The following is a 12,635-nucleotide window of genomic DNA, read 5'->3' on the forward strand; positions in this document are numbered from 1 at the left end:
CAGGGAATTTTCTGCAGTGATGGAAATGTTCTCTGTCTTGATCTGGGTGGTAGTTATGTGGGTTTATATGTATGTAAGAACTTGATGAGTGTACACTTAAGACTTGTACACTCTACTGCATGTTAAGTATATATCAGTAACAGGAGGAAACCTAACAGCTTGTTTATAGAAAGGGAAGAAGGAAGGAGGAAATGGAATTGGCCTCCCCGAGCAGAAGCTGGATGGGTGATGTGAATAGTGATGTGGTAGGCAAAATAATGGTACCCCCAAGATGTCCACATCATGATCGCCTCAGCCTATGACTCTGTTACATCATATGGCAAGGGGAAATTACGATTGCACATGGAATTAAGGCTTCTAATCAGCTGAGTTTAAGAGAGGGAGATTAGCTGGGTGGGCCCAATGTAATCACAAGGGTCCTTAAACCAGAAAGAGACCGAAGAGTCAAAATCAGAGATGGCCTGTGAGAAAGATTCAACTGGTCATTGCTGCCTTTGAAGATGGAAGGGGGCCATGAGCCCAGGTGTGTAGGCAGCTTTCAGAGCTGAAAAAGGCGAAAAAAAAAAAAAAAAGAGAAGTCTCCCCACAGCCTTCGGAAAGGAACACAGCCCTACTGACACCCTGATTTTAGCCCAGTGAGACCCATTTCAGGCTTCTGACCTCCAGAACTGTATGTTTTGTTGTCTAAAGCCACTAAGTTTGTGGTAATTTGTTACAACAGCAATAGGAAACTAGTATAAAAGACCTTCAATATTTTTGGCATATATACCCCTAAAATAATTTTGAAAGACTATGTATCCCCCAATTATTTAGTCACACAGAGTTACGAAAGGTGAAATTTCTAGTTTATTATATATTGTAATCATCTTTCCAATGTGTTTTCACCAAAACCACAGAGATGCAGACTTAGCTTATTCCATTTAGGAAAAACACCCTCCAAATGATTTAATCGTCAAAGCTTACTCTCATAGACAAAGCACTCAGCTAAAATGGAATTACTTCTCATCAGAAATAGTCTGACTTAGCTTTTGCAATTGAAGTAAATGTGTTGACACTTTCTCAGAAGAGCCATCTCATTCATGCCCTTTTCCGTTGATTCAAATATGCATGAAGCATCTTCTAGCTGTTTGGGATATGTCAGGGACCAACACAGACAGAAGAATCCCTGCCCTCGTGGAGGGACTTCTGGACTCTATTTCTAAGGTAGCTGAGAAGGCTGACCTAGAGGTTGAAGTCTCAGTAATATCAAGTGTCACAGCCAGCAGTTTTCTTCCTTTTTCCTTTTCTTTTTAAAAAAGATTCTTTACTGAAGTATAACATACACGCAGAAAAGTGCACGGATCATTCAATGAATTTTCACACACGGCACAGAGCCATGTAACCAGGACTCAGATGAACGAACATAACACTGTGAGCCCCTGGGACTTCCCCGGCAGTCCAGTTGTGAACACTCTGCTTCCACTACAGGGGTCATGGGTTCGATCCCTGGTTGGGGAACTGAGATCCCTCATGCTGCAGCCAAAAATAATAATAACAATAATAAAAATAATAAAGAATTGAAAAAATATAATATATAAACAGACCCTCTCCTGAACCCTTCCATCACTACTTCTTACTGAGCCTGCTTTTCTTAGTCTTATGTGAACTTTCTCCTGCAGGGACTCTGCTTTCTGGAATAGCCCCCTTGTTCTGCACTCATCTCAGGCAACACTCCACGGAGGAGAAAAAAGCTCGAAGCTTCCGAAGCCAAGCACCTCCCAGATAAAATCTATATAGATGGAAGCCAAGAATTTGGAAATTGACTCTTGAAAGTAATGGTTCTCAAAGTGCAGTGCCCAGACCAGCAGCGTCAGCATCACTGGAAACTCATTAGAAATGCAAATTTTGGGGGGGAAGGGGAGGGTGGGACGAATTGGGAGATTAGGTTTGACATAAATACACTACCACGTGTAAAATAGATAGCTAGTGGGAACCTGCTGTATAGCACAGGGAGTGCAGGTCGGTGCTCTGTGACGACTTAGATGGGGGGGTTGGGGGTGGGGGTGGGAGAGAGGTCCAAGAGGGAGAGGATATAGGTACACATACAGCTGATTCACTTCATTGTACAGAAGAAACTAACACAACATTGTAAAGCAATTTTACTCCAATTAAAAAAAAAATGGAATTAAATTTAAAATAAGTAATATGTGGAATTCTTAAAAAAAAAGAAGTAGCATAAAGTTTGTAAGGAGAAAGTTTTTTTCTGGGATTAAATTCTAAGAGGAATTCATTTAAATGAAAAAAAAGTTGAATAAAAAAAAAAAGAAATGCAAATTCCTGAATCACATCCCAGACCTACTGAACCAGAAAACGCTGGGGGTGTGGCCCAGCAAAAGGTTATAACAAGCCCTCCAGGGGATTCTGATGCATGCTCAGGTCTGAAAACTACTGGGCTGGATAAGGGTAATATGATCGCACAGTAGCTCTTAAAGCTTGGCCCGCAGACAAGCAGTATCAGCGTCACCTGGGAACTCAGGAATACAAATTATCAGGCCCCACCCCGGGCTCACTGAATCAGAAACTCTGTTGTTGTTGTTTGTTTGTTTTTTTTGCGGTAAGCGGGCCTCTCACTGTTGTGGCCTCTCCCGTTGCGGAGCCTGTGCTCCGGACGCGCCGGCTCAGCGGCCATGGCTCACGGGCCCAGCCGCTCCGCGGCATAAGGAGATCTTCCCGGACCGGGGCATGAACCCGTGTCCCCTGCATCGGCAGGTGGACTCTCAACCACTGAGCCACCAGGGAAGCCCAGAAACTCTGTTTTAACACACCCTCCAGTTGATGCTGATGCATGCTAGAATCTGGGAACCAGTGCCTAAAGCTGTATTTGCCTGACTACTGGGAAAGCCTCATGCATTCCCAGCAGTACCTGTACTCCTATTTGGAAAGCCTGCTTCACAGGATATAAAGACAGTCAGTAGGATTCCTACTGACCAATAAAGTGCCTGGCTTATAGTAGGTGCTCAGTGTTTGTTGAGTGAATTAATGCAACAATTCTGTAAAGTAGGAAGTTAGTTAAGCAGAGGTGAGTTTCGCACGCCCGTCAACCTGGACTTCACTATTGGGATTTGAAGGCATTTGATTTCTACGGCCCACAGCGTCGCCTGCACTCGCATTCCCCCTCCGCCCGGGAGGTGGCGCTCTGGAGCGCCCGTGAGGCCAGGCTGGGAGGCGGGACTTCCTGCCTTTCAGGGAGCACTTCCGGCCCAGCCCAAGCGACGGCTAAACGCCGTTGTGGGGCGGTCCTGTCGAGGGCGCCGGAGCGAGGTTGGTACTCTCGGGCTCCCTCGTGGCTCGAGGGTCAGGCGAGCGTCACGCGGAGGTTCGTTTCCCAGACGAGCACGGAACGGCCGGGGCCACGTAAGTACGCGCGCCGCCCGGACGGGACGGAGAGGCAGGTCGCTCTGCTCAAGTCCACGGGCGCCAAGCTTTGTGGCTTTGGGACAAGTCGCCCAGGGTTTACAAAGTGGGGTATTAGCAGCCGCTGACTCATGGAGTGGGGAACATCCCACCGATGTAAAGCGTGGTAGCAACAGCTGTCTGGCGCACGGCGCTTGATGCGAGACCTCTGTTACTGTTGTTGGGTTGAAATTCTGGGGCCTGGAGGTGGAGTGGGAAGAGGTGGATAGGGAGGGAGTGGGCGAGTAGATGTCTGAGGGGAAGAGCCGCCCGGATCCCCTCTCCCATCCCATTGCAGGCGCACTTTTTGTCGTGCCCGGCCTGGCGTGAATGCAGACCCGACTGACTCTGCAGCCTTGGCGGTCTAAACGGGCCGAGAGAGCCCAGGGCGAGGGCGGGAAGTCGAGGCTGTCTTGTCTCGGGGCTTCTCTGAGGTCGTGGGCTCCACCAGCGCCTTCAGCCTGCCTGCGTTTGTTTGAGGCTGTTTGGCTCCTTTTTCCTCTCCTTCATTCATTCCTGGATTTGTTCCTTCAGTTTTTGGGTTTTTTTGTTTTTTAAAAAAAATTTTAGGGCTTCCCTGGTGGCGCAGTGGTTAAGAATCCCCGCCTGCCAATGCACGGGACACAGGTTCAAGGCCTGGTCCGGGAAGATCCCACATGCCGTGGAACAAGTAAGTCAGTGCTCCACAACTACTGAGCCTGCGCTCTAGAGCCCGCGAGCCACAACTACTGAAGCCCGCGTGCCTAGAGCCCTTGCTCCGCAACAAGAGAAGCCACTGCAATGAGAAGCCCGCGCACCGCCACGAAGAGTAGCCCCTGCTCGCCACAACTAGAGAAAGCCCGTGCGCAACAACGAAGACCCAATGCAGCCAAAAATAAATAAATAAAATAAATAAAATTTTTAAAAAAGGACAATGAGTAACATTTGTTTTAAAAAATTTTTTTAATTTATTTAAATTTTAATTTAATTTAAATTTTTTCATTTTTAATTTATTTAATTTTTGGCTGCGTTGGGTCTTCGTTGCTGCGCACGGGTTTTTCTCTAGTTGTGGCGAGCGGGGGCTGCTCTTCGTTGCAGTGCGTGGGCTTCTCATTGCGGTGGCTTCTCTGTTGCGGAGCACGGGCTCTAGGCGCGCGGGTTTCAGTAGTTGTGGCTCACGGGCTCTAGAGCACGGGCTCAGTAGTTGTGGCCCACGGGCTTAGCTGCTCCATGGCATGTGGGATCTTCCCGGACCAGGGCTCGAATGTGTGTCCCCTGCATTGGCAGGCGGCCTCTTAACCACTGCGCCACCAGGGAAGCCCTGTTCCTTCAGTTTTTATGTACTGATTGTTACCATGTAGTAAGTACCAAGGCACTGGGGATAAAGGCTCTTCTCCATGGGGACTCTTAGAGCAGTTTGGAATTAAACGGCTTTACCTTTAAATATCTAATCCCACATTGCAATGCGTGCTCTGGAGAAGGGATGCAGGGTGTTGTGGGATAGTATTGGGAGAACTGGGAGAGGCTTCCTGACTGAAAATCTGAAGGATGAGGAGGGTTTTGTAGGTGGGTAGGAAGGGCAATGGTGTTCCTTTTAAGCGGAGAGATAGTGTGAAAGGGTCCTGCAGTGAAAAGACGCATTCCCGCCACTGTCCTCTCCTGCTGCGGAAGAGAATGGCCGCAACAGCCAGATGCCAGGAACTCAAGAAATGAATCAGATACAGTTCCTGCCCCTGGAGAGCAGTCTCGAAGAAGAAATAAGTCTGTACCTATAAACCACAATTAGAATGAGGCTGACACATGCCCTAAGAAACACACATTCATTCAGTTGGCAAGTATTTCCTGGCATTTACTGTGTGGTGGGCACTTTGCCAGGTGCCGAGGGTACATGGATGTCCGGAGGTTACAGACTGTACGGATACGATGCAGCTGCAGTTCCGAGGGGAAAAGTTTTTGCTTCTGAGACTCTAAGGCTGGTGTTTGCTTCTGGTGCATGGGAGAGTGGTGGTGCAGAACTTGGATTTGGAATCCGGGCGGGGATCAGGCTGCTGGCCTCGGGCAAGTTGCTCTTTCCCGAGCCTCAGTTTCCTGAACTCCATAATCGGGGCAGAAGAGTAAAACCCGTAGTGCCGTGTCTGGCAGGTGCTGGCGCTCAGTGAGTGAGCACTGCTCTTATTTTTGCAGGTAATAAAAAAGAGGGATGATGGCTGTTGATCCTTCTGGAGCACTTTGTACTGACCAAAGCCCTTTGACATAAGTTTATTATTATTCAGCACACAGTCAGTTCCTTTTTCTGGAAGGTACTGTACTTGACAGTGGGAAGGCAGACAGATAAGACTCGTCTCTGGCTTTGGGGAACTTGAGTTTGTCTTGGGAGCGTAGCGTAGAGTGTGGGGTGTGTAGTCTATGAACGTGTAATTATAATTAATACATAAGAGCATGCTGGAAGCGGACCCCTCGCCACCTGTCTGACTTCGGCCTGTCACTCACCTCCTAGTTCGGTCCGTGGCTGCCCAGTTGTTTCTCACACGCTTCCTGCCCCAGAACTTCTGCACTTGCTGTACCCTCTTCCCAGCGGCCTTGTCATTAGCTCAGGGTATGCCGAGCGCCACCTTCTTACGATGCTAAGACCACACCCCTCGGCCACCGCCATCCCCTCCCTCCTGGCTGGTTGGTTGGTTTTAACGTAGCGCTTATTACTATCAGGCATTAGGCGACATAGTCATTTGTTCTTTGTTATCTGCTTCCCCAGAGAAATTGTACTCCTCTTAGGGTGCTCTTCGCCCTCCAGGAACCCCGGAAGTGGCTGTCAGGTTCAGGTCTCTGAGGAAGGCCAGGGTGGTTCCTGTTTTCCAGGATGGACTTCCCCAGCTCCCTCCCGCCCTCGTTGTTTACGACTGGCCCCCTTGGTCTGAGCGATGTCCCTGACGTGTCCTTCATGTGCAGCTGGAGAGACGCGCTGACCCTGCCGGAGTCCCTGCCCCAGGGTTCTGAGGTGAGGTTGGCAGGGAGAGCCTTGGTGGCTGCAGGGTGGGTGCCATCCCTTGGCCCCCCATCCTAGCATTCACACCAGTTGGCAGGAGTGCAGAGTGGGGTGGCATTGGCACAAATCTAAGACACAGGCTGAGCCAGAATCCCGTCCTTTGGGGACCTGGGATGCCCTGCCATCCGCAGAGGGTTTACTGAGCGGGAGCTGTTGGCCCCCATCTTTTTTTCCTCTATTTGTCCAACAGATACTCACTGAACAGCCCCTACTATGTGCCAGGTGCCTTACCAGGCCCTGGGAATCCAGAATGAGTAAGTCAGATGCGCTCCCAGCCCCGTGGAACAGAGTTAGGTTGAGTGAGAATAGACAAGTGAATAGACCAAAGGATAACATCATTACAAAGTGAGAACAGCTCTGAGCGAAACCAGAAGGGTGCCGAAACCGTACAGTAGGGGTGAGGTGGGGAGGGGAGGGGAGATCTGGGACACGAAGGACGCCAGCTCTTTCCCCGGAAGCCTAAGCCATCCGGCTGCCACTTGGAGACAGGCTGGTTAAGGATTACGCCCGGCAGAGGCAAGTGGGCGAGAAATTTAAAAGAGACGCTGGCATTGGGCGGGAGGGGCTCCCTTGACAAGGAAGGGCTTACGTCAGATCCGCCCCTGCGGGAGCCTTGCTCGCCTGCCTGCTGCTCTTCCGTCCCCAGGTGTGGAGCTGAGCTGTCTCAGGCCAGCCCCGCAGTGGGATGGAGCAGCCTGTGGGCGTCCCAAGTAAGTGACCACAAGGTCTCCTGAGTGTAAGTGAGACTCAAAGGCCAGGGGCGCCTGCGAGAGCCTGTGCAGCCTGGAGGTCGAGAGCACAGACTGAAGTCAGACTGCCTGGGTTCAAATCCCAGGCCTTCTCTTTAGTGGCTGCTGCCTGGGACAAGGGACGGCCTCGCTGTGCCTCCATTGTCTTCACCATTAAAGTGACGATGGGGCTTCCCTGTGGCGCAGTGGTTGAGAGTCCGCCTGCCGATGCAGGGGAGTACCAGTTTGGCCGGGGCCTTGGGGGATTAAATGAGTTAATAAAAGACAAGAGTGGGTGACGGCGCCTGGCCCGGCGCACACTCACTGTTCTGTCGTGGCCACGGTTGTGTTTCCTCAGAACACGGCGCCACACGTGGCCAAGGGCCTGCTCTGGGAGCCGGACACCCCTGGGCCGCTGCCCTTGCTGCCTCCTGGTGCCGGTAAGGATCTCGGCCTTGGGGCCCCCTCCCAAGCTGCTCCCCGCTGCCCCTTTCCCCCAGCTCCCACGCGAGGCCTTTCCTCTCCCTGCTAATTCTGCCCTACAGGGCCCTTGGCACCTCCAGGCACCTAGGGCACCTGGTTCCATTTCCGGGCCCTTCCGCAGCCTCACTCTCCCCTCAGATCCCTGGGACCCCGGTGTGACTGCCCAGGATCTGCTTTTCCGGGGAGGTTACCAGTTCCGTAGACAGCCCCAAGCCGTGCTGGACGTTACTGAGCAGGTAAGCGGCCCCACGGCGGACAGTGCCACGCAGCCGGGGCTGTGCCTAGTGACCTGGCCTCCTTTCCTCCTGCAGCTCAGCCGGTTCCTGTGGGACCATGGGGACATAGCCTTTGCACCCCTGGGGAAGCTGATGCTGGAGAATTTCAAACTGGAGGGAGCACGGGTGAGTAACCCCTGGCCAGCCAGGAGAGGGGGCTCCCCACTTCCCGTCGGGCTAAGCCCTAGGGCATGTGAGCTTGACGAGGCCTTTCCACACAGAGCCGCTCTAAGAAGAAGACAGTGGTCAGCGTGAAGAGGCTACTCCAGGACCTCGGTGGACACCAGCCCTGGGGGCAAGTGGCTAGTGAGAAAGGATGGGATGGGTGTGCCTAGCTGGTGGTGGGGCTATGAAGGGAACCAGGGCCTGGATGCTGGTTTCCATCAAATTGCTTCCACACCCCCCGTGCAGTCATGAGCCACGCTGCCCCATACAGAACTCCCAGCTGCAGTAGCCACGTAAGGGAAAAAAGAATGGAAGTTCATGCACTACAGGCACGGCTGCATCCAGGTGTTCAGATGTTAACAGGGCTCTGCCTCTTTATTTTCTCATCCTCTTGCCTCTGCTTGGCTTAATTCCTAGACAGACTGTTTGCAAGCGGCAGCAGGATGGTTTACGATTCCAGGGAAAGGGCTAGTGTCCTTCCTGAGGCACCAGCAGAAGTCCCAGGAACGGTGCGGTCGGCTTGCCTTGGCTTGGGTGTCACGCCCGCCGTGAGCCGATCCCTGTGGCCGGGCCTGGATCGTGTGACTGCAGCACAGGAATCGGGTGGGCTGGTTTCCCAGAGGAAGAAGTTCTAGGGTGACCGAGAATGCGTCTGCTACACCTGGCCTCCCTCGGGATGGTACCCCGCCCTCTTCCCCATCACGCACAGCCTGACCCTCCTCCTCTCGCCCCCAGCTGTCCCTGGGCTTACCTCAGCCACCGCCAGCGCCGGTTCTCCATCCTTGGGGGCCCGATCCTCAGCACGTCGGTGGCGAGCCTCCTGGGGGAGCTGCTGCATGAGGAGCTGGCCCTGCGGTGGGAGCAGCTGCTCCTGGACGACGCCTTCACTGGGGGCGCGCTGGCCTGGGTGCCCGGCAGGACGCCCGGGGCTGGGCAGCTGGTCTATCCTGCAGGAGGCGCCCTGGACAGGCTGTGTATCCTCCCTCGCTGGGCATGCTCTAGGGACAGGTGGGAAGTTGGGAGCCTTGAGTGGCCATAATGCATGAACTTATCCTTAGCGAGATGCCCAGACTTCCAGAAGGTCAACCTGACCCCAGGCAGTGAGCCCCGGATTCTCGGAGACCCTGGCCATATCCGGCTCCGGGGACCTGTCCGGCAGGTGGTGACCCGCACCGTGCAGGGAGAAGGTAAGGCCCATAGACACCTCCCCCGTCCACTCACTGACCTGTTGCCTGACTCTGACCCTGACCCTCTCCATCCCTCAGCTCTGCTGGCTGTCCGCTCTGACTACCACTGTGCCCTGTGGAAGGTCAGTAAGCAGGGGCAGCCGGCGCCTCTCCAGGTGTTGCAGGTCGAGAAGGGGGCCACAGGGATCAGCCTCAGGTGAGGGGCTCACTGAGGCTGGTCTCTGTGGAGATGGGCGTGGGAGAAGGGCGTGGCCCGGCATTCATCACGTGTGTGCCCTGTAGCCCTCATCTGCCTGGAGAGCTGGCCATCTGCAGCCGTTCCGGAGCCATCTGTCTGTGGACTCCCCAGGACGGGTAACGCCCCTTCCCCATAAAAGCCCTCCACCCCAACCAACGGCTCCCGCAGAACCCGGCCCATGTCCTGGACACCAGGCCACGTCACCCCAGCCTCCCCCCATCAGCCGGTCTCCCCACCATGGTTGTCCTGTCTCCCCACCATGGCTTGCCTGTCTCCCTAAGACTGCAGCAAATCTACAAGGACCCCGAGACCCTTGTGTTCCGGGACCCCTCTCCCTGGCGTTGGGCAGATTTCACCGCCCACCCTCGAGTGCTGACTGTGGGTGATCGCACTGGAGTGAAGATGGTGGACACTCAGGTGAGGGGACAGAGCAGGTCCTTGGGGGGGGGCTTCCCCCGAGAGGTCGTGATGAGCTGCAGGGCCAGCGAGCCCCGGGCCAGCTGCAGCAGGTGGCACCAGAGATGGCGGACCGTGGGCTGGCTGACCTGGCCGTGTCCCCCAGGGCCCGCAGGGCTGTGGTCTGCTGCTTTTTCGTGGAGGGGCAGAAGCGTCATGCCAGAAAGGGGAACGGGTCCTGCTCACCCAGTACCTGGGGGAGTGCGGCCCCGAGTGTCTGCACCCCACGCTCCACCTCATCTGCACCCAGGTGAGCAACACCTTCCCCTTCTCTCCATCCTGCACCATCGCAGGCGGTCACTGGAGACGGTCCTGGACAGCTGCTGGGGAAGGGGGAAGGGCGTGGGCATGGGGGCAATGGCCAGAGCTGGACAGTCCCCCCGTGTCCGGAAGGGGAGAGGAGGTCTGGCTCCACCCCGCCCCCTCAGGACCCTGGGTGTTAGTGGGTGTGTCTCAGGCGTATGTGCCAGGGTCAGGGGAGGTTGGGGGAGGCTGGGTGAAAGCCTCTCTCTCGAGAGCCCTTCTCCCAGCAAGGCCATCAGGACAGGGGACAGTGCCACCTGCGCGGGGGTGCCTCCTGTGTGGGGCTGGGCAGCTGACGCTGCAGAGGTGGTCAGGGCCGGTCCTGGAGTGCTGAGACTTAGCCTGAGAGCCACATGGGGCCCCGGAGGGGGCCACCCAGGGGGACCTGTCCCGTCCCTCTCTCCCACTCCTCAGTCACGGCCCCTCTGTCTTCTTCCTGGGCCTCCAGTTCTCGCTCTACCTGGTGGATGAGCGCCTCCCCTTGGTGCCCCTGCTGAAGTGGAACCACAGCCTCCCCTCCGCGCCCCTGCTGGCCCGGCTGCTGCCCCCGCCCCGCACAGGCCTCCCGCGGCCGCTGCTCCTGGCAGGCCAGGGTGGGGAGCTGCAGCTGCTGCATATCGCAGGTGAGGGGCGGCGCAGGCGGGGGGCGGGCAGGAGGGCAGGCGGGGCCGGGCCTGGGCAGGGCCTCAGCTGTCTGTCCCTCCTCCAGGAGAGGGGGCCTCCACACCCCGGCTGGCGGGGCCCCCCCAGTCTCTCCCTTCCAGGAGCGACTCCCTCTCTGCCTTCCCCCCACTGGAGCCCAAGAGTCAGTGGCGGCTGCAGGAACGTCTGACAGCACCAGCCATAGGTGCGCTGGGGCAGGGGAGTGGGTTTGAGGAGCCGCACCCGCACCAGGCCGTAGGGTCACGGTCCTTCCACCTCCAGGTCTGGCCGCCGCCATCCCACCCTCCGCTAACACACCGGTGCTGTCGCTCTTCCAACTTTCGGCGGCTGGAGACGTCTTCCACCAGGGCCTCCACCTCCAGGCAGACCCCGGGCCTGACTCTCCTGCCCCCACGGCTTCCTGGACCCCCCAGGCCACTGCCTCCTGCAGCCGGTGGCTGAAGGCCCTGCTGGAGGTGCCCCCGGCTCCCCCCGTGTGGGCTGCACCCACCTTCTCCCACCGCCGCCTGCTGGGCTGCTTTGAGCCCCAGAAGGCAGAGGGCAAAGTGCCAGAGGGTCTCCGCACGGCCATGGCCAAAGGGCGTCTCCTGCAGCTGAGGGACCTGGGCTTGCTCCCCACGGAAGAGCGGGCCCCAGCCCCCGAGCCAGGCCCCGAGGACGAGCTCAGCGAGCGTTTGGAGGCAGCCTGGGAGGGCCAGGCGGCGGCCTGGTGGGAGAGGCGGCGGGGCAGCAGCCTGGGGCCCGGCAAACAGCCCAAGCGGCACAAGCGCCGGACTCAGCTGTCCAACACCTTCTCGTCGCTCAGCGGCCGCTTAGACCTCTCAGACGCCGCCAGCCCCCCTCCCAGCCCAGAGCGGACACTCCCTGCGGCCAGGCCTCAGCCTCCAGTGACCCCGCCCTCCCAGGAGTCCACCCAGGAGCTGTGGGCCCGGGCCGTCCCCTCGGAGCGGCAGCAGACCCTCCGGGACTACATGGCTGAGCTGCCGCTCCGGGGGGACGCCCCGGGGGGTACCTCTGTGCCTTCCTCCCAGACCTCCAGTGTGCGGGCCACCCCCTCCCGGCAGCGGGCAGCCGTCCGCTCCGGCTCGCAGCCACACTGCAAGAAGCCCCGCATGGGCTTCTGAGGCCCGGGGAAGCTGCCCCCCACCTCCAGGGAGCCCTTTGTCCTGGATAAGCTGTGCCTTTTGTGGTTGAAACGGGAAACAGAACAGTCGCCAGGGTGCAGACCTTCCTGCTTTCCGAAGGCCTTCGTGACTGCGGGAGACATTCAGAAGCGATTTGAATCCACGTTGGAGGAAGAAGGACAACAAGGTAGTCGTTTTTCCTGCAGCTCGTGCTCCCAGGGGCACGTTGAGAAGTCCTGGGAGCCCCGTCCTGAAGGTCAGTGTCGCCGGGATCCCCTCCAGCCGACAGTGTTGTGCCAAAAGCAGGGGCTCCAGGCGGCTGAGGGCTCCGCCACGCACGGGCCCCTGGGGACGTGGCGGGTGATGGTGAAGTGAGCTGCCCAGCCTGCCGGTGCTCCGCTGCTGGGTGTCGGCAGCTCGCTGCTGGTGGTTAGGTGTGTGTGTGTGAAGCGGTTTCTAGCACCATCTAATGTTTTATGGAGGGAGGCACTTTGGACCCATGTTTAGGGGTTGAATAAACTTGTCAGCTGAGCCTGGTTTTGAACGATCAAGTTTCTCA

General features: G+C 56.4%; 1 protein-coding gene across 1 annotated transcript; it reads left to right on the forward strand.

Annotated features, from left to right (window-relative positions):
* Positions 1-3,254: 3,254 nt before the first annotated feature.
* TAF1C (TATA-box binding protein associated factor, RNA polymerase I subunit C) lies at positions 3,255-12,076 on the forward strand (the record flags this gene model as incomplete). The annotated part of the gene is made up of 16 exons (XM_082862153.1): positions 3,255-3,393; positions 5,909-6,007; positions 6,203-6,406; positions 7,541-7,622; positions 7,804-7,901; positions 7,977-8,066; positions 8,162-8,235; positions 8,841-9,079; positions 9,176-9,292; positions 9,371-9,488; positions 9,575-9,646; positions 9,812-9,947; positions 10,093-10,236; positions 10,738-10,912; positions 10,999-11,136; positions 11,214-12,076. Exons 3-16 carry the CDS (start codon positions 6,269-6,271, stop codon positions 12,074-12,076), a joined length of 2,484 nt encoding a protein of 827 aa, XP_082718279.1. The 5' UTR covers positions 3,255-3,393; positions 5,909-6,007; positions 6,203-6,268.
* Between the last annotated feature and the right edge of the window lie 559 nt (positions 12,077-12,635).

This window comes from Leucopleurus acutus (genome assembly GCF_964270905.1).
Source record: "Leucopleurus acutus genome assembly, chromosome: 20".
Taxonomy (NCBI): Eukaryota; Metazoa; Chordata; class Mammalia; order Artiodactyla; family Delphinidae; genus Leucopleurus; species Leucopleurus acutus.